Source organism: Scaptodrosophila lebanonensis, unplaced genomic scaffold, assembly GCF_003285725.1.
Source record: "Scaptodrosophila lebanonensis strain 11010-0011.00,11010-0021.00 unplaced genomic scaffold, SlebRS2 tig00000043-arrow-pilon, whole genome shotgun sequence".
NCBI lineage: Eukaryota > Metazoa > Arthropoda > Insecta > Diptera > Drosophilidae > Scaptodrosophila > Scaptodrosophila lebanonensis.
The window spans coordinates 11,299,004-11,322,917 of record NW_022060545.1 but is presented as its reverse complement, the minus strand read 5'-3'; the positions used below and the strand labels follow the sequence as shown (position 1 = coordinate 11,322,917).

General features: G+C 37.0%; 7 protein-coding genes across 12 annotated transcripts in view; 3 read left to right on the top strand and 4 right to left on the bottom strand.

Moving 5' to 3' along the window:
• Positions 1 to 4,094, top strand: part of LOC115623112 (putative uncharacterized protein DDB_G0271606) — a 29,725-nt gene extending 25,631 nt beyond the window's left edge. For all 3 annotated transcript variants that reach the window (XM_030517319.1, XM_030517320.1, XM_030517321.1), the window contains 3 exons: positions 723 to 1,254; positions 2,276 to 2,403; positions 2,474 to 4,094. In XM_030517319.1, coding sequence (XP_030373179.1) covers positions 723 to 1,254; positions 2,276 to 2,403; positions 2,474 to 2,563 — 750 coding nt within the window. In that variant the 3' untranslated portion in view covers positions 2,564 to 4,094. The remainder of the gene's footprint in view (positions 1 to 722; positions 1,255 to 2,275; positions 2,404 to 2,473) is intronic.
• Positions 4,095 to 4,764: 670 nt separating this feature from the next.
• On the bottom strand, positions 4,765 to 6,621 carry LOC115622819 (protein phosphatase inhibitor 2). 2 transcript variants are annotated; one of them, XM_030516893.1, is made up of 6 exons: positions 6,548 to 6,621; positions 6,241 to 6,489; positions 5,731 to 5,829; positions 5,490 to 5,657; positions 5,334 to 5,425; positions 4,765 to 5,275 (listed from the first exon to the last, which is right to left on the bottom strand). In XM_030516893.1, exons 3-6 carry the CDS (start codon positions 5,808 to 5,810, stop codon positions 4,974 to 4,976), a joined length of 642 nt encoding a protein of 213 aa, XP_030372753.1. In that variant the 5' UTR covers positions 5,811 to 5,829; positions 6,241 to 6,489; positions 6,548 to 6,621; the 3' UTR covers positions 4,765 to 4,973. The 2 variants fall into 2 exon arrangements, with proteins under 2 accessions (XP_030372753.1, XP_030372752.1); XM_030516892.1 differs by having other exon boundaries at positions 6,541 to 6,609.
• Positions 6,622 to 7,003: 382 nt separating this feature from the next.
• Positions 7,004 to 12,472, top strand: LOC115622773 (85/88 kDa calcium-independent phospholipase A2). 2 transcript variants are annotated; one of them, XM_030516828.1, is made up of 8 exons: positions 7,018 to 7,150; positions 7,765 to 8,000; positions 8,133 to 8,425; positions 8,485 to 8,784; positions 8,854 to 9,674; positions 9,910 to 10,553; positions 10,620 to 10,955; positions 11,668 to 12,472. In XM_030516828.1, the coding sequence occupies exons 2-8, from the start codon at positions 7,961 to 7,963 to the stop codon at positions 11,898 to 11,900; spliced, it is 2,667 nt and encodes an 888-aa protein (XP_030372688.1). In that variant the 5' UTR covers positions 7,018 to 7,150; positions 7,765 to 7,960; the 3' UTR covers positions 11,901 to 12,472. The 2 variants fall into 2 exon arrangements, with proteins under 2 accessions (XP_030372689.1, XP_030372688.1); XM_030516829.1 differs by lacking the exon at positions 7,765 to 8,000 and having other exon boundaries at positions 7,004 to 7,150.
• A 1,223-nt stretch (positions 12,473 to 13,695) lies between these two features.
• On the bottom strand, positions 13,696 to 16,110 carry LOC115623252 (ankyrin repeat domain-containing protein 54). The gene is made up of 2 exons (XM_030517520.1): positions 14,789 to 16,110; positions 13,696 to 14,017 (listed from the first exon to the last, which is right to left on the bottom strand). Exon 1 carries the CDS (start codon positions 15,848 to 15,850, stop codon positions 14,837 to 14,839), a length of 1,014 nt encoding a protein of 337 aa, XP_030373380.1. The 5' UTR covers positions 15,851 to 16,110; the 3' UTR covers positions 13,696 to 14,017; positions 14,789 to 14,836.
• A 712-nt stretch (positions 16,111 to 16,822) lies between these two features.
• LOC115623253 (phospholipid scramblase 1) lies at positions 16,823 to 19,667 on the top strand. The gene is made up of 5 exons (XM_030517521.1): positions 16,823 to 16,975; positions 17,166 to 17,350; positions 17,522 to 17,830; positions 18,822 to 18,980; positions 19,042 to 19,667. Exons 1-5 carry the CDS (start codon positions 16,864 to 16,866, stop codon positions 19,063 to 19,065), a joined length of 789 nt encoding a protein of 262 aa, XP_030373381.1. The 5' UTR covers positions 16,823 to 16,863; the 3' UTR covers positions 19,066 to 19,667.
• An 18-nt stretch (positions 19,668 to 19,685) lies between these two features.
• On the bottom strand, positions 19,686 to 21,643 carry LOC115623255 (peroxiredoxin-2). 2 transcript variants are annotated; one of them, XM_030517524.1, is made up of 5 exons: positions 21,548 to 21,643; positions 20,964 to 21,137; positions 20,714 to 20,831; positions 19,948 to 20,353; positions 19,686 to 19,883 (listed from the first exon to the last, which is right to left on the bottom strand). In XM_030517524.1, exons 2-5 carry the CDS (start codon positions 21,115 to 21,117, stop codon positions 19,833 to 19,835), a joined length of 729 nt encoding a protein of 242 aa, XP_030373384.1. In that variant the 5' UTR covers positions 21,118 to 21,137; positions 21,548 to 21,643; the 3' UTR covers positions 19,686 to 19,832. The 2 variants fall into 2 exon arrangements, with proteins under 2 accessions (XP_030373384.1, XP_030373385.1); XM_030517525.1 differs by lacking the exon at positions 21,548 to 21,643 and adding an exon at positions 21,346 to 21,364.
• Positions 21,644 to 22,042: 399 nt separating this feature from the next.
• Positions 22,043 to 23,220, bottom strand: LOC115623254 (apolipoprotein D-like). The gene is made up of 5 exons (XM_030517523.1): positions 23,190 to 23,220; positions 22,829 to 23,134; positions 22,683 to 22,771; positions 22,406 to 22,504; positions 22,043 to 22,341 (listed from the first exon to the last, which is right to left on the bottom strand). Exons 1-5 carry the CDS (start codon positions 23,204 to 23,206, stop codon positions 22,079 to 22,081), a joined length of 774 nt encoding a protein of 257 aa, XP_030373383.1. The 5' UTR covers positions 23,207 to 23,220; the 3' UTR covers positions 22,043 to 22,078.
• Positions 23,221 to 23,914: the final 694 nt, after the last annotated feature.

Below are 23,914 nucleotides of genomic sequence, written 5' to 3'. Positions count from 1 at the left end.
AATGTGACCAGTATAAGTTTCTAAATTACATATTGGCTTTAGTTTGTAATTGATTTTAAAATAAAATACTTAAAATTGCTTTTTAATATCAATTAAAAAATGTAACTAAAAAAATTTTAAAGAAAAAAATATAAATGAGCATATTTCTAATTACAAACAATAATTAGAATAATATAATAAATATGTGATTATTAAAAGGCCTTTAGTTATAGTCAATTAATTTATTAAACTTTTTTAAGGCTTTCATCCCATGCTTTTGTTCGATTGCTTACCTCATCAACTCCAACTCGTTATAATTATTAAGTAAATACCTACGATTAGTCCTTATTACACTTTTTACATTTTGCTTATAAGCTTACTACTAATTCCGATCTTTGGGCTGCCATTAACATCAGCTTTTCTCCGCTCTGCTTATTCTCTAAACATTTCAGTTGTAAACTGCGACGCTGCTTTGAGCAAAAATCAAAATTCGCCATTGCCTAACTAACAAGTCAAAGACTAGTTTCTATGCCTAACTGTACTATTGTCTTATCTGTCTATCTCTCTATCTGTCTACTTTCTACATACCACCCACACGTACTGTGTTCTGTGTTGTTTTTATACCCATCCATCAACACCAAACCAACAATCAACCACCAACAACAACCAACCACCCATAACCTGTAATTTGGCACCTGAAAAATCATCACGTATTGCATGAATTTTGCACGGCGCACCAAAAGCCACAGCAGCAACAACAACCACAGCAGCAATATGGTGCGCCCATTTATGATAACTACAATCAGCAACAACAACAACAACAACCACAACAGCCTGGAGCACCCTATCAGCAACAGTGGCAACAGCCACAACAGCAAAATCAGGCACCCTATCAGGCGCCACAGCAGCAGTGGCAACAACCGCAACAACAACTGCAGCAGCAGCCACCGGCGCCACAGTGGTCGCAGCAGCAACAACAACCACCTTATCAGCAACAACAGCAACAACAACAATACCCACAGCAAAATGGAGTTGGCCAAACTTATGCTCAACCACCATATAATTCTTATTCGCAGCCCCAGCAACAACAACAACAACAGCCACAGCCACAGCAGCCCTACTCCCAGGATCAAACCGATCAGTATCAGCCAGCAACGGGCCCTGGTAGCTATCGTGGCGCCAGTCCTGGCATTATAACGCTGCGCAAGGAGGCACCCGTGAGCCAACAACCAGCGCCAGTTTACACTTCGCAGCCAGCAGCCGTTAGTTATCAAGGTAAGCCATTATTATTATTACTTTTAAAAAATATCACACTTTTTCAGAATTAAGCTGACCTTATTATTAAAGTATTATTAGCCTGTGGCTAATCTGGCTAGCTGGGAAAACTAAATGTAAATTATATTCATCCAGTTGGCAGATAGATAGTCGTATTATCTTCTAATACATTCAATTTGGTTGGCTTTTCTATATTTAACAACCTAAATTCTAAACAGAGATAACTGTGTAGATCTGAAATATTTTCTCACTTGTTTTCTCAGACTTCCAACTGTTTACTAATTAAGATCACCTTTTCAACAGTGTTTTCATAATTGCGTTTATGTATTCTTCATATTAAAGCTCCCATGACTTATCAGTTTTCAACTTTATCTGTTCAAGAATTCTAAATTATTATTTATTATATTATATAAAATGTCAACCAAAATTAATTTTCTACGCATTTTGATTACTATTATCAAAAAGACAAATTTTCAACCTCTACAAAATATTCCATTAATAATACTTGGTTTGTAATTCGTTTCTGTTCTAATTTAAAACCATTGTTGATATTTCTTATTGTTACTAATACAAATAGTTTAGAAACAATCTCAAAAATACATTTTTTAAATTGCAAATCTATTCAATAGGAATTTTTTTAATATAATATTAAATTTTGTTTTGAATATAAAAAATAATTCGAGAAATTTATATCTTTGAAGATTCAGTTATATTTCTGCTGAATTAAAAATATGTTTTTGTTTACTCCTACATATAGTACAAATATAACTTATTTATTTTTTTCAATGAGTTAGATAGATGTATACCTTTCCATTCGTTGGTTATTAAAAAGGTTCCCAAGGATCACTCGAAGGAGCTACAAAGCTTCTTTACAGCTACATTTGCTTGACTTGTGGAAAGGAATAGCAACTTTTTCGTAATAGGTGTACGAGAAAAGATAGCAGTGGCCCCCAATATCGATTTGAAACATTTTATTACAATTTCTACTATATACTATATATCCTTCCATCAATCTTTGCAGGAGGCAGTAAATTGCGCGGAGATTTGAAATGGCCACCACCGGAGTACAAGGAGGCCGCTGCACGCGAAAACGAGGAACGTCGCCAATTGGCGTTGGGCCCCGTTTGCCGTCCACGTAAGGTGAATCGAGTAAGTGTTCCTAAGACAATCAAATTATATATAAATATATACTATTGAGTAATCATTTGAATCGTTCTAGGACTACACATCTTTCTTTGCCAAGCACCAACTGAACAACGCCTATCCAAGCTATAAGGTGCCACCAGGCACTCAACACATGTTGGCCTAAAGCTGTTGACGATTATGGACTTTTTTTTTGGCTACAAATCCGGATGTAGCGAAGCAGATGAAGAAAACAAAAAGGATTTAGAAAATATTTCAATGGAACCCACTTCATAGAGAGCATTACATTAAATAACGAATTATGTGTTACTAAAACGACAACTAACGAAACTTTATGCTATATATCTGTTAACAAATTGTTACTTATGACTAACGAAGCTACTACAAGTATATATAACTACGAAACGAATATGAGCGCAAAAAGTGCCTCTTAGTTTAAAGAATCGGTGGTTCCCATGCCGCTATCCGAACCTATAATTAATGTGCGCCCCAAGTCCGACTAAACTCAAAAACTGAGCGGCCACATTGAGGATAATGCCGACAGCGACACGGGAACTCCATGTTGAGAAGGATTTATAGAAAGAAACTATAAACAATCGGTCTTAGAGATTAAGCAAGCCATAAGCAAGCCAGCAAATATAATTACGTGTTATATATATCTATACTATATTGGAGCATATGCATATATATAGTATAAAATGTTTATATATATATATATTTTAGCGACTTACTAATTTATATAGCGACGATACCTAGCAAATGAAATGGACATGAAACGGACTTAATTCTAATGGAAAATGAAAAACGAAAGTTCAATTTGTAATTTTTTTCTTTAAACTAACACAATTTTTAAATATTAATATATATTTTATTGTGAAAAGCAAGTTCGAGCAGTCCCGTATGCTCTCAGCACTCATGGAGGCCTTCAACTATGTGCCAGCCAATAAATAATAATTGTAAATTGAATTGATAAGGCCCGGCCATAGTTCAAGTGCTGGCCATATCTCACGTGCCGATTGTTATGCGCGCTGCTGAAAACGCTTCCAAGATTTATTGTTTAACGTTTTGAGTTTGCATGAAATATTTCTTTATATACATACATATTATTAACCAAGCAGATGATATAAAAAAATGTCAATTAACCGTTAAGTAAGTTATACATATATACGATTTACGAATAGTTTTGTCAGTGGGCTAGCAATCCATGTATATAAAATATAATAATCTCAATTCGACTGTGTGACGACGCAAAAAAAAAAAATTAAAACGCTCCAAAAGCGCGCATCGCAATTCGCCAATTGCAATGAGGTGTTATTTATAAAATGGTTGACTGCAACAACAACAACAACAACACCATTAATTGCAATAACAACCTTTGTAAATAGACCTCAGCAATAAATAATAATATGAGGATGCCTTTGTTTATTGCCTTTGTGCAATGCGCGAGTTTTGTGCGCGCGTTTTGCGCGCGTCTTTTGTCGCTCGAAACACAACCCAAATCAAACAAACACTCGGACTTGACACAAATCAAAAATGCGCCCAGCTAGAACAAAACCTATAAACTGTATTGTGTTATATACATATACAATTATATATATTATAACCAAAACAATCAATCATGTACGACAACTATGAAAAACTAAATAATTAAACAAAAATAAATGGCAAGTTTTTGAATACTCGCAACGAGAAGAAAATCCACATTGTAGTTTGAATTAATTTGCACATCTTACAGTTAATATTTAATATATAGCAGCTTATGTCAGAAATCTTGATATGTGAAATGGTCTAATTCATAAGCTGTTGTTGGGGGAGATAAAGAGCGGCATATGGTATTCAGAAATCGTGTTGACACATTGTCGTGGCATTTTTTGCTTATTCTTTGTTTTTTTTAGAATACCCGCAGCGAAAAGAAACCCAACACTTATTGTTTGATTTGTTTTGCAAATTTTTGCAGTTAGCATTTGTTTTATTCAAATTCTCATAATAATTGCTAAAAACTATGTTGTTCACACAATAATAGTAATAATAATGGTATAATAAATAACTAAAAATAAGGCAAAAGTAATTATTAAATTTTTTCGTCATCAATTACAACAAATTTTTGAAGTTGCCGTTGAAGACGGAGAGCTTTATATTTAATTTTTACATTTTTGTGGCACTTTTTGTTTATTATTCTTTCTGTGTTGTGTTGAAAATTAAATGCGTTACGCTTGGGCTCAAAACTTTATGGGTTTGTATTGTACAAGGCGTAAATTTAAAAAAATGTTTACTTTATGTACGCTACACATTTGAGTTTTGTTTTTTGTGTTTAATGTAATATTCATGTATCTATCGTGCACAGTTGTTAAAATTGCATTTTGTAACTAGAATTTCAGTTATTTTATTATTACTTTAGTTATGTATATGCTGGCGTTAACAATTAAGAACAGTTTTGGAACGGCAGCCACTAATTTCCACTCGAAATCAATTATCATTATCATCTTCAACACATTTGTTACAATTCACAACATCACTGCCAGCCTGAGCGCCTTTCTCATATGCCTATTATTGTTAATGTCTCCCTGACATGGCTCTTAGTTATGAGATTGTTCAACATCCATATTGCTGCCGGTGCTACTTGTTGATTTTTTTGTCGTTTTTTGGCTTGAACTGCTGGCAAAGCAGGCGGTTGCAGTTGTTGCAGTGCCGGTAGCGGCGGCCACAGCTGCAGCAGCATCTTGCGCCACACTCCTGGTCGCACAACCACTGGTGCTGGCGCCTGCCGCGTCATCACCATCATCGTCATCCTCTTCCTGTATGAGCTTGCGAGCCAATTTCACGGCCTCAAATTCCCGGTAATGTGCTTTACGGCGTCGCTCGAACTCACGACGTCTTTCTGCAATGTTTACAGTAGATTTAATATACATATTCGATTTGATATGCTTCAGACTTACGTCGTTCCTCTTCGCTTACGGGCGTGTCATCGCCGGAAGAACCTTCATCTACGCTTTGGGAAGACTGTTGGGAGGTAGCCGCTATACGTAACCTTTAAGTATAATTAAAGATAATTAGAAATCTCGGATCACTTTCATTTTTATTAAGTGCCATACTTTTCCACTAATAATTCCGTGTCCAGCTCGTCTCTGTTCTCACCGTATTGCTCCGAATAGTTATATGGCGTTTTCGGCTCATCGATTTTCATGTGTCCGTAATCCTTGTCAGCCGGATGAAACGTCTGTAAAACGTTCAGTTCATCGAATTTGGCGCTTTTGCGAAAACTATTCAAAAATGGAACGGATTAACACCAATTTGTCGAAAAGGTCAAAGTTGAATGCTCGCATTAGCACTCACCTGGCGCCGGACTTATCGAAACTGCTGGAAGTCTTTAAAATGCCCTTGCAGGGCAGCTGTGGACTGGGATTGTTTTGCATGGCTATTCAGTGGCGTTACCTGTTAGGCAAACAAAACAAAACAACAAAAATATAATTATAATTTCAGATATTTGCATAGTGACGTCAAAATGACTGAGCTATGAATCACGAGACCGTGTCAGTGGTAAATAAAAAAATACGCGCAGCATTAAGTCTAGAATATTTCCAACAGATACAATGGCCATTGCAGCTACAACAAGAACAACAACACAACAACAACATCTACACTTACGACACCTTTCTGCGGTTACCGTGCCCTTGGGGGGGGGTCGCCACCCACTGCGCACCTCGCACGCCACCCACCCACACAGTCAAACAGACAAATAGCCGGACTAAAACCTATGGTTGTCGTTGTTGTTTTTCGTCGCCGCCCTTGCCAAACTTATGCTATTGCTTGTCTCTTGCAGCCTTCTCCTTTTACACTACTTACTTGGTATGCGCGTTTTAACTGCACTGTTGCTATTGCGGCTGCTGTTCTTGTTCTCCTCTCCACGCTGCGGCAATATTTATACGCCTTCAAATCTCGCAAAAAGTATAAAAGGTTGAATGCCGAAACTATGCAGCGCGAATTTATGCAAAGATTACGTGCTTAAAATTTGGAAACGTCAAATTTTGTTAAGAACTTAACGAGCATAATTTATTTAATTTATTTTTATAGATTTTGCTTGAAATTTCGCACCTGAAACAGTTAACATCTATTAAAATAAAGAGGTGAGTAATATTTATGTACCTGTTACTTTGTCACGTGTAGTGCTCGCACACATATCGAATAACATTCGTCTTTCTTATAATCATCATTATTGCCATCGATATCGAACCAATAGCTAGGTAGAATTTGCCTTTACACATTTTTAAAACAATTTATTAAAGAATTAATGATTTAAAAGTCTGCTCTATATATTTGTTTGTTTCTTAAAACATTCAAAAAAATTGTAAAGAGTGCAAAACGATTGTTTAGTTTATCATTATCATTGGTAGGCGATGAATAATCATAGTAATTGCTGACAATAATTGTTAAACTGACCAACCTTTTATTTCTTCAATGCATTTATTAAATTACAAAATTCTGAATTTACCGCATAATTCCCACGATAAATATGTTATCGTTTTTTGCGGGGTGGCAGCCTCACTCGTGTTTCTAGTAATCTATGTCAGCACTATTTATTGCAAATACAAAGCTTGGCAAGTTTGCAAAGGAACGGAGAAGGCAGAGGCGCTTCTAGTTGATAATTTTTAAACAAATTTCAGTGACAACAAACAAATTTATTACAAATACAGTGTGCTAAAACAATAACAGTTTTGTGTGGAGCGAAGCGCATAAGACAACACAATGTTGAATGGTTAGCAATATTACACAAACAATGTGCATACATACGCAAAACTCTTTTGTTCTTGTTGGTGGCTATAATTTTTATCATGTGCAGCATTAATCACCTTCCTTTCATATATCTCATATCGTGCTTGGTAGCTAAATTAGCCCCACTATCGATTTACTGTGCGTTATAAAGGGGGAAAACACGTAAGAAATTCGTAGCGGTAAGAGAGGAATATACTCGTAAACGAATACGACACGCCATCAGAGCAGTGAGCGCCCAACTGGCATCTCATATATGTATGTACATACATAGTACATATATAGGAACTAAGCATATGTATATAGTATGTGCATATAGCATGTAATCACTTGATCTTATTTCTAGAATGTGAATTTGTTGTTGAGTCATGATTGGTCCGTTTAACGTTCACTGATGCGGGGTCCAAAGCTTTTGCAAATACCGGCGCAAAATGTATCTCCGTGTGTTTGTATCAGTCGGATGTTGTTATTGATTTTCTTTCCATTTTGCTGCACTGCGCGTGCTCTTACACTGATAACAAGCGCGCAATTAGCATACCAAAAACTATTTTAATACCCACTATATAAGTACTATTAATATTCTCTTGTACTTCGCGCCAGGTTCATCATCACGCACATAAAAAAAACAAATGAAAACATTAACAGGTCACAACACACACATTAACATAAAAATTTGCCCTCTCACAAAACATAAACTAAGCAAGCAAGCAAGTTACAAAGTTCAAAGCAGCATCTTTAGAAAAAATCAGCAGAACTCATCATCATCGACGTCATCAACAAGTCAACAAAATTAGGAATGTCGTGGATGGCATTTGGAGCGCTCGCATCAGGCCTGGGTATAGACTAAACTCTATTGAAACAATTTCCAATGTTTTGATGTCCCTGTAGCTTTGTAGCTTGTTGTTGTTCATTGTGGTGCTGTGTGATTTATTATGCATTACTCATATTTATTTTCATCTAATCTGCAGTACTTCAGCGTCTGCTTGGCGGGGACTATCCACCCAATAAGGTTGTAGAAATAAAAAGCGAATCGCTGGGAACGTTGCAGGTCTTGGCACGCGATGATGCTATGGTCCTGTTTGCACCGCCCTATAATACCAACGATAAGCGCTCCAATTATGAAATTGTATTGCAACGTCCCACATCAGACTCAAATACCACATCCTTTAGTCTATATCGCTCGCCTGTGCAGCAAGAGGCGGAAGATAAGTTCAATGCGTTTATGCAACGTTTGCCCGTCTTTGTCAGCATTGTCAAGGAGGTGAGTCATAGGTTGGATAATTATTCAAAACACACCCTTACCTTTTTCACCTTTCGCAGTACTATAATGTCAATGGCCTGCAAAAGGTTTGCGACGCACTATCGGAGAATCCGTCATGGTCGCTGACTCATCTGATTGCCTTTTTCAATTTGGTTGACTACATAAGCAATCCGAAGGTCTTGCAATGCGTCGATCATGCCGATCACACTAGTCTCATGTCGCCATTTCAGTTGGCCATCAAACAGAGCCATATTGAAATGGTAAAGGTACTGTTGCCCCTCTGCAAAATCGAGCATTTGGATATTAACAGCAACTCCGTGTTTCATTATGCTGCCAGCACCACCAAAGAAATAATAAATGTAAGTTTTAGAACGGGAAACGTAGCTTAAAACAAATATTTTTATATTATTTATATTCGCTCTTTGTAGCTTCTCACTGAAAAATCAACAGTCAATTTAAACCATTTGAATTCGGATGGCTATACACCGCTCCACTTGGCCTGTGTCTCAGACAAGCCGGATTGCGTTAAGGCTTTGTTGCTGGCCGGCGCCGATGTTAATTTAAATGCCAAGAATATCAGCAAATTGTACAAAACCTCCACACCCACATCTGTGGCTTCCTTTTTGCGCACCAATGCGAGCAAACTCTACACACAGGATATGAAATATGGCGGCACACCCCTCCACTGGTGCTCCTCCCGCGAAACATTGCACGCTCTGATCATGGAGGGCTGTGATGTGAACGCCACAAACTTTGATGGACGCACCGCTCTGCATGTGATGGTGGCACGCAATCGCTTCGAATGCGTCGTCACTTTGCTTGCCCACGATGCCGATATCGATGTGTTGGATAATGAGGGAAATTCTGCTTTACATATTGCAATTGAAAAGAAACTAGTGCCCATTGTACAATGCCTGGTGGTGTTTGGATGTGACATCAATTTGAAGAACAAAGATGGCAAGACGCCTCGTCATATGGTGGGCACCGAAACAAGCGACAATAAAGAAGATGAAATACTTTACATATTGCATTCGGTCGGTGCCAAACGCTGTTCCGATTCCAGCTCCAAATGTCCACCTGGCTGCCATGCCAAAGGCACATACAACGGCATACCACCGGAGCCGACAGAATATGTCGAGCAACGCGAACATATTGAAAACATGTTGGCCTCCACCAGTCGACAAATGGTGGGTGGCTTTTTGGGCGCTGCGGCCAATGATTTTATCGAAAAGCAAATGCCGCAACCACAGTAAGTTTGAAGTTAAATTTTGAATTTTTGTTCGTTTGAATGTCGAGCAGCTAGGGACAGCGAAATTTTAATAATAATTGGTATTAATTCAGATGCTATTAACATTTTTATTTTTTTTAATTTTTGTATTTAAAGCTCGCAAAAAATCATTGGATGTGAAAAAGTTCTGTTTTTTTTTGCTTTTTAGTATTCGTTCAATGTTAAATCCGTGAACCTAATTCATTTTTGCTTTCAGAATCCCCGTCGTAGTTGACACGGAGAAGGAGCAAAAGGGTCAAAGCATTATGGACGCCCTGCTTGGCATGTTTACCACCAAAGTGAATGCTGACGAGATCGTAAAGGATGGTTCATCCGGCAGTCTGGCCAGTGCCGTTGCCAGTACGCCCGGTGTGGCCAGTCCCGAACAACTGCCTTCACCTACATCGCCCATTGCGGCCGAGGTGGGTGACAAACCCTATGGCCGTGGTCGTCTGCTTTGCTTGGATGGTGGCGGCATTAGGGGTCTCGTGCTCGTGCAGATGCTGCTCGAAGTGGAGAAATTGTCACGCACACCCATCATTCATATGTTTGATTGGATTGCCGGCACCAGTACGGGCGGTATTTTGGCCCTGGGTCTGGGCTGTGGCAAGACAATGCGGCAATGCATGGGTCTGTATCTGCGCATGAAGGAACAATGCTTCGTGGGCTCACGTCCTTATCCCAGTGAGTATTTCGAGTCCATACTGAAGGACAATCTGGGCGAGTTCAATGTAATGACGGACATCAAGCATCCAAAGATAATGGTGACGGGTGTGATGGCGGATCGTAAACCTGTCGACTTGCATCTATTTCGCAACTATACCAGCGCCAGTGACATTCTGGGCATCGTGACTTCCATAAGTGAGTGGGATTGTGAATTTTAATAAAATTTAATTTAAAATCTCTACAAAATATTTGTGTTCGTAGGCAACCGCCGTATTCCGCCACCACCGCCTGAGGAGCAACTGGTTTGGCGTGCGGCTCGTGCTACAGGTGCTGCACCTTCCTATTTCCGTGCGTTCGGTCGTTTTCTGGACGGCGGCCTAATCGCCAATAATCCCACTTTAGATGCTATGACGGAAATTCACGAATACAACAGCGCTTTGCGTAGCGTCGGCCGTGAATCGGAGGTTATTCCCGTCTCAGTTGTGGTTTCACTCGGCACTGGACACATACCCGTCACAGAGCTCAAGGATATCGATGTATTCCGTCCGGAGAGCATTTGGGACACGGCGAAATTAGCTTACGGAATATCTACCATTGGTAAGTGGTGCCTGCAATTCAAATTAAAAGCTAAGAGCGAAACTCTGTACTCGGGGCGAAAATACACATATGTCGAATCAGATATTAATACCTTAGAAAGACGAACAATACATTTCTGATCGGTAGATACAAAGATAGATACAAAATACGTACAAACTATGGAAAAGACATATTGACGCATATAATTCTGACATTTCTTATTTACTTTTCATTCTGGAGTAACGTAATTTAATGTATATATCTGATCTGATACCATATTTCAGATGGTATCTGGGTATATGTCTGTATCTGATACATTAAATTCTATGTGTTTCCTTTTATCTTAATTTTAAGATAAACAAGCTGACGGATAGGCATCTGATGCGTAAAAGTTGACGTTCTTTATTTTGACGCGAAGCTTTAAATGATAACAAATCTATGAAATCAAATAATTCAATGCATTGAGAATTTATTTTAAATAGGAACGCATACATTCAATATTATTTAGACACCTACAATGTGGAAATTCTAACGCGTAGACATCTGATTCTAATAAATCTGATGTTTTTTAATTTGCAATTAATGTATAAAAATATTTCAAAAGTGAACGAACTAATGTCTGACTATTTCAAAACCGTAAAGACTTTGACATTTGGACGTGATCCGAAATCGCATAATACATTTTTCTTAATTGCTTAATTTATCAATTAATGTTTACCTATTTTCTGCATAGGCAACTTACTCGTGGACCAAGCCACCTGCTCTGATGGTCGTGTCGTTGATCGTGCACGCGCCTGGTGCAGCACTATTGGCATACCATATTTCAGATTCAATCCCCAACTGAGCGAGGACATTGCTATGGATGAGAAAAACGATCAGAAGCTTATCAACATGCTGTGGCATACGAAGGCATACATGCATAAAAACCGCAATAAGATTATCGAGATGATTAACTTTTTGAAATAGCGCTCAAGACGGATTTAGACCGCATACACTTTAGGGGCCTCCGTCAAGGCCAATTAATAACAGCGAATTGTCGAATTTTGTCTGTTCGATCCTTTTCAACTTTCGTCTTGCTATTTATAATTTCTAAATCATTTTTTTAGCACCTTCCGCGGTCTAAATCAGCACACAAACACACACACACAAATACACATACAACACACACTCTTGTATAAACACATCCAATAGAATAACATTTGTTTTATGAAAATAGTTAAAGACGGCCGAACACAACAGCTTTTGGGGTTGAAAAGCGCATACGTGTATGCAAATTAGTCCAAATTGTTTTATACCTAATACGCTTTCAATATTGTGTTAATGGTTGATAAGTTTCTAAACGATAAGTGTTAGCCGTGTCTCTCAATTGCTGTAATACCCTGTATTATTTACCAATTACTCTTACTGCTACGTCCCAATTGAATTGGTCCCATTTGTATCTTAACATATATTCTGTAAAATGTAAACATTCCGTGGCGGTTTGTTAGTTAATGTTTAAATATGCACGAATTTTTGAATAAATGTGTTTTAAATATAAATCATTATCGCATTATTATTAAACAGATGTTGGATTAACGAAATAACTGATTGGGAATAACAATAATTTATTGCTTTAACCAATAATCAAATAATTGCAAATATGTTTATTCACATTTGTTGACTTTTTACTTAAATGCAATTTGCAATGCTGGAAATGAGGAAAAAATGTATTAATATTAAAAGGGTTGAAAATTGTAATTTCAAACTTATTATAATTTTTGTATTCTCATATTCTATTATAGATTTAAAAATATATTTCAAGTTGATTTTTTTTTAGAAATTTGTAAAGAAACGACCAATAGTTTATACTTTACGAAACAAGTGCAGTCTACAGCCCCTGCATTTATGTTTATTATTTTAATAGGAATATCAATTATACTGGAAGCTGAATATTTTCAATAATATAAACGAAACTTTAAAAAAATAAGCAGATGACTACTCGCAGGTGCTTTATCTATTTACATGTAACTAGTAACGTTGAAAATGGATCTAGTACAAGTTGAAATGCTTTAACCGGAATATTTAAATTTGACCTAATACTTAGATATAAAATATTTAACGGCTTTGTCAAAATGTTAATTAATTTATGGAATGACGTAATGGCGCCTAAATAAAATTGGATTCGATAATCGCAATTTCAATTCACTAAACAATGCGATTGTGGCGATTGTCATACCGATAAATGTGACTTTGTCACATTTGTGGCGCAGTTTCGAAAATATTTTACAGTCTTGCCTGCCAATTACTATAGCTAAAATTCATACGTAAAAATAACATTTAAATTGGGTACTGAAAATATTTTCATATGACTGGCAATAGTGGTTAAAATTGAAAGCGTCAAAATTCTCTCACATGCAAAGAAACCAATAAATAAAAATTTAAGCAGTCTGGCAGCACTAGCCGCTCCCAGTCAGACAAACTCGAAAGCTTGACCTTGCTTTTCATTTTGTAACTATTTCTTTGGCTATTAAAATCTATTAAACGATGAATAGCCATTTCTGTTTATTGTTATTGGCGAATGCCACATTATTTAAATGTTTACACTCAATAATAATTCAAATTTTAGTTGCTTGATTTGTTTCTTTCACTAACGTATACAATAGACACTTAACGATTTGTTTCTTTTTTAGCTTGTTGCTGTTGTAGTCGGTACAGTTAAAAGTAGATAATGTCTAATGTTTCCGGTTATGCTGCTTACTTTAGTTTCTTTCGAATTTTGATGTTATGTGTTTTTTGCTTGCATTTTATGTATGTATTTTTATTCCGTTTTGGCGCAAACGTTAAACTTAAAACGTTGTGTTATAACATTTGAAACTTAAATGAAATACTTAATAAAGAAGATCGCATGAAACAATGTATATTTTTGTGTTATTTTGTTTGTTTGTTTGGGAGTGTTGGTCGTACAGATGTGTGCGTCGACGTGATTCCAAAGTAATGGCACATTAAGATGCGGCCTGCCCTTTTGATATAACAACGCCCCCTCTGCTCCACACGTAAATCCAACTCCAAACTCTCGGCAGCCAAATTAGGAAACGAAAAACAAACTGCAACGAGAGGAGAAATATATGTATGAACTTTTCGTCAGTTGTTAATAATTAATCGGTATTGGTAGCCACTCATTTTTGAAATAATGTAAAGTATACAATGAAAAAAAAATCTATATGACAATAACATTATATCATGATATAAACCAAAAAATTAAATCCTCATTAAACATTTTTATATTCATTTAATCACTTCTTAAATATTTCTGATTGAAGTATGTATATATTTGAAATGTGTTTTTCTTTTTAGTAAATTTAGTATATTGAAAAATTCAATCACATTCGTACAGATGCAAATTTATTAGATAATGGAAGAGGGCTTTGTATATTACGTTCAAATTATAAAGACTGTTGACTGCAAGCAAAAACCTTAGTAATGATCATTAGTCTTGAAAACGAGGGACCAAAAAGTTCTTTTAAGTGAAGTACAAGTATAGTAAAAATAACTAGCTAGTGGTATCCAAGTACTTTCTTTCTTGGGATACCCAATTCAAGAGAGGAGAGGGGTACAACTCTTAAAATAAAGCTTAATTTAATTCTATTCAAAACTACTAGTTGGGATAGATAAATGATACATCCATAATTTTCTATATTGTGTCAAAATATAAAGTTTTTCGAAACTTAAAAGATATACAACTATGATTTATGTTTTTTCATTTACGAAAATTATATATTTTTTTCAAAATGTAAATATAATTACGCTGAAAAGAATCGATATTCAGGGCCGGATTCGCATTAAGGTCAAATATTCAATTCAAATCCGTTACTCACTTGTCAAGAAAGCCATTTGAGCCCACTTTTATCCCCGCTGTCATCCATTTACTTGTTGTTTATGGATAAGCGCTCAACACTGGCGAGCAGTTCGTCAGCCGTTTGTGACACAACCTCCTCCTGATAGTCGCTGGTGCTTAGATTTTGCAGGCGTTTCTCCAACGTCGACAAATCCTCCAGTTCGCGCTGCTGCTTCACCATGTAGCGCAATATGAGGGTTGTGAGCATACACATATCCTCGAGGACTTTTGCCATTTCGGGTGTGGGCTGGGGCTGGCCATAGCGATTGCGGAGCAGGCGTAGTTTATTTTCAGCCAACTCCAATGGGGATTTACCGCTACGATCATACATATGGACACTGGCCCCACCTTGAAGGAGGACACGCACAACGACATTGAAGTTGTTCGAGCTGGCCGAGATGACGGCCAAGTGGAGCGGCGTATTGCCAAGAGAGTCGACCACATTGGGATTGGCGCCATACTTAAGGAGCTGCTGGACAATGGGTATATAGCCGCGACAGGCGGCCAAATGCAGCGGACTGCGTTTGTACTCGTCGGCAGCATTGGGATCGCCACCGTCTTCCAGGATGCGATTAAGGAGCTCAATATTGCAGGTGGAGGCGGCGGTGCGCAACTTGCGACCATTCGACTCAAACAATATGCTACGCATTTTCATGCGATGCTTAATGCTGCCCGGACGTATTTTGAAGCTCTTGCTGCACGACGGCAATGTGCTTGGATGCACCAAGCTCGGCGCATATTCTGTATTCATCGGTAATGGGGGCAAATGTGGCAGCGCAAAATGTTCACCTGTATTGTTCAGCTGGAATGCGTTCGGATTTAGATTGGGCCACTCGCCGTGCGTGTTTGGGGATGATGTGGGCGTGGGCGGCATTACTGGCGGGGGCGTTATCATAATGCCACCTGCTGTCGCTGTATCGCTGCCACATCCAGAGCCGTTACCATTATAGCTGCTGCTGCAGCCGCTCGAGCTGTTATCATTGCTTTTGTTGTTGGTATGGGCGTCCAAACCGGAGGAGTTGTTGTTGGCGGCCGCGGCCATTGCTGTTGCAGCGCCTAAAACTTGTATGGCCTAAAATTGTATGGCCTTAAGTTGTTATTATTTTTAATAATTTATCTTTTTCGTTCTCTATTTCTTTTTCTATCTCTTTTCCTTTTTCTGTATTGTTTGTATGTTTTTCTCCTGTTTACATTTTGTGCGTGGTCGCTGCTAACTCGCTTTAAATGGTGCTGCCCACTCGTCAATCTTGCGCCTGTCAATTTGCCAATTTAAGCGCAAAAATACCGAAATTTATGTATACAGGTGAACTAACAGTATTTGTGTCGTATAAAAGCTAATCTGGTTTTCGTTTTACAAAAGAAACTGATAATAATTACAATGTACATATATGACATAATTAAAATAAAGATAGAATGATTTACTGTACTTAGCAAGTTACAAAAACAATTGTTATTAAAATGCCTGTGTTAAATCACTTTTCCAAATCAAAGAGAACAATAAAAATTTGTTATACATATAAATGTTTACTTATACAATATTTAGTTAATTTACAATACCTAACCTTAATTCGAAATTCACAAAATCTAATCAATTGATTAATTATTATTTATTAATAATGATTATTTTATTTATTTTAAAGTTAAAAATACATATTTAATTTTTTCAAAATGTAGACTTAATTAAGAATTAAGAATCTATGCATGTTCGTTTTTTTATTAGCAGATGGTTAGGTAAAGAAAAATGTGAAGTGAAACGACCTAACAAGTATTTTTAGGATTACGTTCTTCGCAATCTTATGCGTTATTTTGCTTTACTAGTTTTAGCAATTTAATAGTTCTAATACATTTTTGGTATGGCGGGACAGGTACTTAAAAAGAGCTTGCACCAAAATACCAATGTAACTTAAAATACCAAAGGGGTTTCATGATATATTTTTTTAAATTGGTATCACTTTTACGTATCGCCGTCAACCGTTTATTTACCGGCCTAGTACTAGCTAGCTGCGTCTTGTTAGCGGCCGATTTAGTCAAATATTTGATAAGTAGGGCGTAAAGATGATGCAAATGAAAGAATACAAGGAAGTGCCGCAGGATGTGCCACACGATGATGCAGTGGCCGTTATACGACAGCCACAGCCCACGATTACCGGCAACGTTGCAAATGGTGGTAAGCAAGATGTTTATATTTTATTGCGCATTCCTGTGTGCGTGTGTACGTGTTTGGGCGTTTGCAATATTTGTTGTGCTTTGGCATTTAATGAAATGCGTGTTTTCGTTTTTGTTTATTTACATGTATGTATGTACAAAGATTTAATGAGGAACGCCCTACGTTTCCTTCTTTGTTTGTCGTCTTTCAGAAAGCTGGATGAGCATACCAGTGGGTATGAATAATTGCCCTCAGGGTCTGGAATATTTGACAGCATTGGATCAGTTGTTGATTTCGCAAAAGCTCGAGAAACTCGAATTGTTGACTGGCTTCGAGACAAAAAATCGTTTTAAAGTTAAAAATTCACTGGGACAGAATGTTTACTTTGCACAAGAGGTATATTTACATTTATTCGCACACACATGTGTGTGTATGTGAAATTCTTCGAAATTAAGAAATAGTTGTTATCTCAGGTCACCTCCGCTTGGCCTTAAAACATTTTTGAAATAACATTCTAACTAGGAAAGATAAGCGTTTAATGAATGCATTTCTTTATTCTGTACATAGGAGAGCGATTGCTGCACTCGGAATTGTTTGGGTGCCGCTCGGCCCTTCGAGCTTAAAATAACGGACAATTTCCAAAACGAAGTTCTACACTTGAATCGTCCCTTTCGTTGCGATGTTCTTTGCTGCTTCCCCGAATGCATGAATGCTGTTGAGGTTTCGGCGCCACCGGGACAAGTTATTGGCACAGTGGAGCAGGTCTGCACATTCTTGAAGCCCAAATTTAATATAAAAAACTCGTTTGGTGACATTGTGCTGTATATTGAGGGACCAGTCTGCCCATGGAAGTGCTGCTCTGATACTAATTTCAAGGTCAGTGTGTACAAGTGGTTCAATGTATTTGTTGGGGTTTTTCTCTGTCTTTTTGTCTTAAATGTACATATTTGTATATACATGTATATCAAGATTAGCGAGAATCGCCGCCGTAGTTGATGATGTCATGGAATCTATAGCAGAGGGGCAGGGCAATGTGGTTAATGCTATAGATTATTTGTCTATATAGTCTTGAGTATGTATCTCTCTCTACGCTTGCCTGCGCTTTGAATGTCTACGTTATTCGATCATAGTCGAACCTGCCTATAAACAACTTATCAAAGCAAAGAATATTGGTATATGATAGTTGATCCAGTATAGAAATGCAATGATGAGCTTGCCCCACACAAATGTGGTTGCAAACTATTCAAATTATTTGGGACAGCATTGAAAAGTAAAGACCCCAAAAGCGTGCTTGAATATGCATAGAACTCCATTTATACAATAATTATTATTATTTTTCTTAACTCAGTATTTAAGTAAATACAAAATTCTGTGGTTAAGGCTTGGATTTAACGTTTGAAACTAAAATATAATAAAGTTTTATCATTAAAAATGGCTTTGTATTTTCTAAATTATGCTTCCACAGTTCAAACATACTCAGCAATACTTATAAAGATCCCTTATGAATAAAACTTTCAATAAGAAGTCCTAACTTATAGCCCTTTAAAAAGGACGTTCCTTTAAAGATCCAAATCAATGAAGAGATCGCAGTTTTTAATATCGATGAAATATTACAGTCGTTCAATAATCCGTAACCGTTTATAAATTTAATATTTTCTATATCTGTGATATATGATCTATGTATGATTTATATAATTCTATTATTCTATTATAAAGTTAATCAAATATATTATCAAAAAGTATTCTTTATAAATAATATAAAATAATTTGAAAATTTTTTCAATTAAAAGCACTAAATCGATGTCAGACTGTCATGAATATATATACCTTTAATTTAAATTTGCGTTCGTATAATTCTTCATTTTAGGTACTGAGCGTCAATAACGAACAAATTGGGAAAATTTCCAAGCAATGGTCGGGGCTGGGCCGGGAATTGTTCACAGATGCCGACTACTTCAGTGTCACGTTTCCGCTCAATTTGGATGTGCGTATGAAGGCATTGGTGCTGGCGGCATTGTTTTTGATTGTGAGTGCATTGAACTCGAAGTAAATGAATGCTATTTATTTATATTCTCAAACTTCTCTAGGATGTTGTCTACTACGAGCAATAGGCGGGCCTAAAATATAAAACCAACGGCGAATAACTTCATCGACTTCATAGCTGTTCGGGCCGTCCACGCAAATTTTAAATGACAATATGTAGACGGAGAGCTGCTGTTTGTGGAATCTCTGCGGCTACGAGTTCATTGGGACTTAATTTCTTATTTATATACTCGAATAATTGAACGTTACGCGCGCACAAATTTTGTTGAACACTTAATATATCGTAACTGGACAATTCATACTTATATTAGCTTGTTAAGTTATATACGAATATGCATTTAAAGCATCACACTCAACACACGACAAAATACTTAACAAAGGAACGAGTGCCTTAAGACATCCTAACTGTTTGTATATTTAAGCGCCCCATTCCATACCTCGACTCGCCTCCCCCTCCCCTTAATAACATAAATAACATTGCGTACCTAATCGTTTCGATGTAACAAATATTTTTATATATGTATATGAGGACTTGGGGAATTTTATTGTTGTTTTGATGAACAATTTTATGCATTATACTCATCCATAATAGTTTACTGGCATCCATATTTATGCGACAACTCTCGAAAATAAAACGAATATTATATTTTATATTAAAAAACAAAACCAACAAAGGCAATAAAAGTTCTTTCTGGTATTCTGTGCCTATGTACAGGAAAAATATGCCTTTATTTCTCAGTCGTGCACATTGTTTTTGGTTGAAAACGGAATTAAAATATTACTGGGCATATATTGTAATGCTTCCTTTCTTCTTTCATCCCATCCACTCACTCCTCTAGTTGTTTTTAGCAAAATATTTGGTCTTCTCTTCCGGGTTTGGCACGATCTGTGACAGTAAATGTATAAAATTGTTAATATTAGCACAGCTGCAAGAATTCATTGAAACTTGCCGTGTCAGCGCCCGGCTTCCAGCCAGCTGGACAAACTTCGCCGTGCGTGTCTGTGTATTGGAATGCCTGCACCAATCGCAGAGTCTCGTCCACAGAGCGTCCCACAGGCAAATCATTCATCGTTATCTGACGCAACACGCCGCGTTGGTCGATGATGAAGAGACCGCGAAGTGTGTGGCCCAAATCGTCCAAATAGATGCCATAGTCTTTGCTAATCTTGTGCGTCAGATCGGATAGCAGTGGAATCTTTACATTACCCAAACCGCCCTCCTTGCGTGGCGTATTAATCCAGGCCAGATGAGTGAAATGGGAGTCCACACTTGCAGCAATCACCTCCGTGTTGATCTTGCGGAACTCGGCAATGCGATCGGAGAAGGCGATAATTTCGGTGGGGCAGACAAAGGTGCTAGAAATGGGAATGGTTTTTGAGTAATAATATAAGACAATTTTGAGCTTCCGCCAGACACGCAAATTATTCGCACACAAATTTGTAAATATCAAATGGAATTGTAACAGCTTCCTTTCTGCATAAAAGAACTATCTAATTTATTAAGTCAATTGTATTGTGCGGAGTCTAAATTAGAAAACTTTCGAGTTATTGGGTTTAAAAAGAGGCTTGTGATATAGCTATATGATTATACTTCGATTCACATATTTTGATCGAGTTTGCTTATTGAATCCATAAATTGTTGTGCAAATTATTGGCCGTCTGACTATATTGTTTGTTGTTCTGATCGCTGTCATATTAAAATATACATCAACTTACAAATCCAAGGGATAGAACAGCAACACCACATATTTGCCTCGATATTCGGATAAGGAGAGCTTAACAATTTCCTTGTTCACCACTGCAGTGCCTTCAAATGTTGGCGCCGGCTTGGAAACTGCAAAACAATATTAAAATTAATCTTTGTTAAAAAAATGTCATTTTCTATCAAAAGCTTAGTTGTACTTTTTTACATTACTTTTTTTGATCTGCATAATTTCTGATTTTTCGTCATACAATAATTACTTACTAACTGCCTTGGTGTACTGAAGCTGATGATCGCTCTTGGGAGCCTCCGCGGGGTACACTGAACCGCCCGCAAACGAATAACAGGACTCATTATCTTCAAGGCTGCCGGCCAGGGATGTCGCCACAAACAACAATAGAGCCAAAGACCTCAGCATTCTGTCAATTCGAACTACAACTAAAAAACACGTAAGCTCAATTAATGCTATACATAGTACATACATACATGTATGTATGTATATCGACTCCTATTTATGACACGCAAACGCCTATAAGCACACACACACACACAAACGGATATGGATGGACACACACACTTAGCTTAGCCACGCAGTCAAAAAAAAATAAATAAATCTGAAGAACTATTTATTATTGAATGGGTGTACCACGGAAAGTAAGTGCAAGCAGGCAGTATTGATAAGCAGCATATTGGTAGGCAGGCACGCTTATCAATTTTTTATACTTGGCGCTGTCTACCCATTTAGTTTAACAGCAGCAGCAACAACAACAAAAGTACAATGCCACTGTCTTTCGCACTGTTTGTTCCCTTTCTTGTAAGATAATTCGCATAAGCCGTTGAATACAAACCTTCTACAGAACACAGGAATGCTACGTAATTTATATTATTGTATATTATTTACAAATATTATTATTAAAATCTTGTAGTCTAGCTATAATAAATAATCAAAGTGACAACAAAAACAAATGCCGCTAGTGATGTGACTTTTCCCAACGCAACTCAATAATTGCATTCAGAAGTATCGGAATGTGTGAAGCTGTGACTTAACGCTGGGAATTCAAATACTGGGAACAGCTTCCTTGATTAACGTGCTTTTTTGAAACAAAAATATGCAATTCTTTTATTTGCAACCTTTTGTTACGAAATGAAATTGAGCATTTGAAGGAAGAACGTAATACTTGTATAATGGCTGCAAGTCAAGCGCAATTCAAACAGCTATTAAATTTTAGTTATTTATTTCATTATAACAAAAATATAATAAATTATTTTAAATTTATAATAGGTTTTAGGGTTTAACCAAAAGTTAATATATGGTTTTGATTCACAAATACAAAACAGCTTATAACGTTATCTAATTTAAATTATTAGTATTTCTGTAACTATTTTGCCCAATTATTATAAAACCGGCGCCTAGTAGTCTTTGGGAATAAGGGATTATTCCCGACTGTGTATACTTTACGGGTATAATCATCAACAATTTCAGTAGTTGGCTCAGAAACGGCCTCTTCGGGCTTGGGACAATTATTTTGCTGTATTTTAAGCAAGTGATCGGGATTCATTCCAGCATTTTTAATAACTTCATTGGCAATCGTTATATATTTGGCATCTGGAATTGGTTTGCGTGTTTCAATGATCCAGCTGTCTGCAAAGAAGTATGATTCCAATTTAGAACGACCGGAACAGAAAAAACGAACTGTATTGCTCACGAAATGTAACATATTTGTAGACATCAAAACAGGAGAGGCGAACCGCATAGTTATTGTAATCTGTATCTAATACCCAGGTAACAATGGGGACCTCAAGCACTTAAAATTATAAAAATGATATGTACATGTCAGATGTTACGTTTCAGAATTCGATCAAATTGGTTGAATGTGTTTGGCGAATATATGAAGTTTACACGAATTTGGAAATGAAATTTAAACCGATTTTGAAAAATTTGGTTGAAATCAGAAATGGGTACAGAACAGTATAAATACTTACTCGTTAGTTTGTCGTTATTGTGTATACTGAAGGAGGGAGCATTACTAACATTGGTGATGCCTACTTTAGTTAAACTTAAATACTTCTTTCTGTTAAAAAGGCCGATAAGTACACATTACGATGTTGCTATATAACTCTCGACTTACTGCGGAGGAACTTGCGTTGCTTCTATGGCATAATCCAGAACCTGATCTTGCATGTAGTTCCATCTCACGCATCTAGATAGCGGCTCATACGCAAAAGGGTTTCGGGCATACATATACCAGACTCCCAAGTACTTATTCATATCAAATTTCATATTCTTAGGCTTAGCCGGCGTACGGCATACATTAGAGTCCGATGATGCGCCAGCATTACTTGCCGAGGTAGTGAGCCGAATCAAAGGTGGGCGAAGAGTTACCCCAAACGACTGGGCTTCCGAAAAGCTGGCGTAAATGATTAACACATAGGAACTGTCAATTAAATGAATAAATAACTAAATAAATTCAAGCGAATTCATTTACGTACAGCAATAAAAAATGCATAATGAATTATAGAGCGATCGGAGATAAACTATTTGAGGAATATCTTTTTTGTTGTTTAAATACTTACAGACCGTAAAATCTCTCTTTAAAACCATAAAATCGAAATTAGCTGCTTGATAAAAAAAAAAAACATTCAAGAAAGTACAAATATCTTGTGGTTTAAAAATAAGTGATTTAGTTGATGAGGTATGATGAGGCTGGGCTTCTCAGGCGGGTGAAATGTTCATATCCTAGATTGCCTTCTGTACAGCATCTGGTTCATTCTGCCTGTGGTCTAAAGAAAATATAAAATCATCATAGCAGACTTCCAGTCCAAAACAAAATCTTTGCCTTGGAGGGATAACATTCCCACAGTAAGGGAGGAGGGCGGTTGGGGAAAGCAAAGAAGTAAATATTGAGGTCTTTTTCGTTGTTCGATAACCCCAACGAACTGACTGTATCACCCATTTCTATTCAAAACATTTACACCTAGCTCTCGCTTAAAATAATCTCGTGTTCAACTTGACATAGTCTCAATAAAGATTGCAACAAAAAGTAATTTTAATTTAAAAATTTTATTTTTCCCTACTCTCTCTTAAACTTATTGTCTTTCGATGAGAGGATTACAATTTATAAAGCACTGCTAGCATATGCGAATCGTTCTTGACGTTTTTCTTTAGTGAAACATATATAGGCTGGTTTCTTTAAAGTTATTTTGAATTGCATTTC

Excerpts from the sequence above, each read along its gene's own strand:
- LOC115622819 (XM_030516893.1), bottom strand. The coding sequence starts at position 5,810 with ATGCAAAACAATCCCAGTCCACAGCTGCCCTGCAAGGGCATTTTAAAG. Across the intron at positions 5,658-5,730 it reads TTCGATAAGTCCGGCGCCAG|TTTTCGCAAAAGCGCCAAAT; the intron begins GTGAGTGCTAAT and ends ATTTTTGAATAG. Across the intron at positions 5,276-5,333 it reads CGTAAGCGAAGAGGAACGAC|AAAGACGTCGTGAGTTCGAG; the intron begins GTAAGTCTGAAG and ends TAAACATTGCAG.
- LOC115622773 (XM_030516828.1), top strand. The coding sequence starts at position 7,961 with ATGTCGTGGATGGCATTTGGAGCGCTCGCATCAGGCCTGG. Across the intron at positions 8,426-8,484 it reads TTGTCAGCATTGTCAAGGAG|TACTATAATGTCAATGGCCT; the intron begins GTGAGTCATAGG and ends CACCTTTCGCAG. Across the intron at positions 10,956-11,667 it reads TTACGGAATATCTACCATTG|GCAACTTACTCGTGGACCAA; the intron begins GTAAGTGGTGCC and ends TTTTCTGCATAG.
- LOC115623252 (XM_030517520.1), bottom strand. The coding sequence starts at position 15,850 with ATGGCCGCGGCCGCCAACAACAACTCCTCCGGTTTGGACGCCCATACC.
- LOC115623253 (XM_030517521.1), top strand. The coding sequence starts at position 16,864 with ATGATGCAAATGAAAGAATACAAGGAAGTGCCGCAGGATGTGCCACAC. Across the intron at positions 17,351-17,521 it reads ATGTTTACTTTGCACAAGAG|GAGAGCGATTGCTGCACTCG; the intron begins GTATATTTACAT and ends TTCTGTACATAG. Across the intron at positions 17,831-18,821 it reads GCTCTGATACTAATTTCAAG|GTACTGAGCGTCAATAACGA; the intron begins GTCAGTGTGTAC and ends TCTTCATTTTAG.
- LOC115623255 (XM_030517524.1), bottom strand. The coding sequence starts at position 21,117 with ATGCTGAGGTCTTTGGCTCTATTGTTGTTTGTGGCGACATCCCTGGCC. Across the intron at positions 20,354-20,713 it reads CTGTTCTATCCCTTGGATTT|CACCTTTGTCTGCCCCACCG; the intron begins GTAAGTTGATGT and ends TCCCATTTCTAG. Across the intron at positions 19,884-19,947 it reads GGAAGCCGGGCGCTGACACG|ATCGTGCCAAACCCGGAAGA; the intron begins GCAAGTTTCAAT and ends TTACTGTCACAG.
- LOC115623254 (XM_030517523.1), bottom strand. Across the intron at positions 22,772-22,828 it reads GCAACGCAAGTTCCTCCGCA|AAAGAAGTATTTAAGTTTAA; the intron begins GTAAGTCGAGAG and ends CCTTTTTAACAG. Across the intron at positions 22,505-22,682 it reads CAATAACGACAAACTAACGA|TGCTTGAGGTCCCCATTGTT; the intron begins GTAAGTATTTAT and ends TATAATTTTAAG.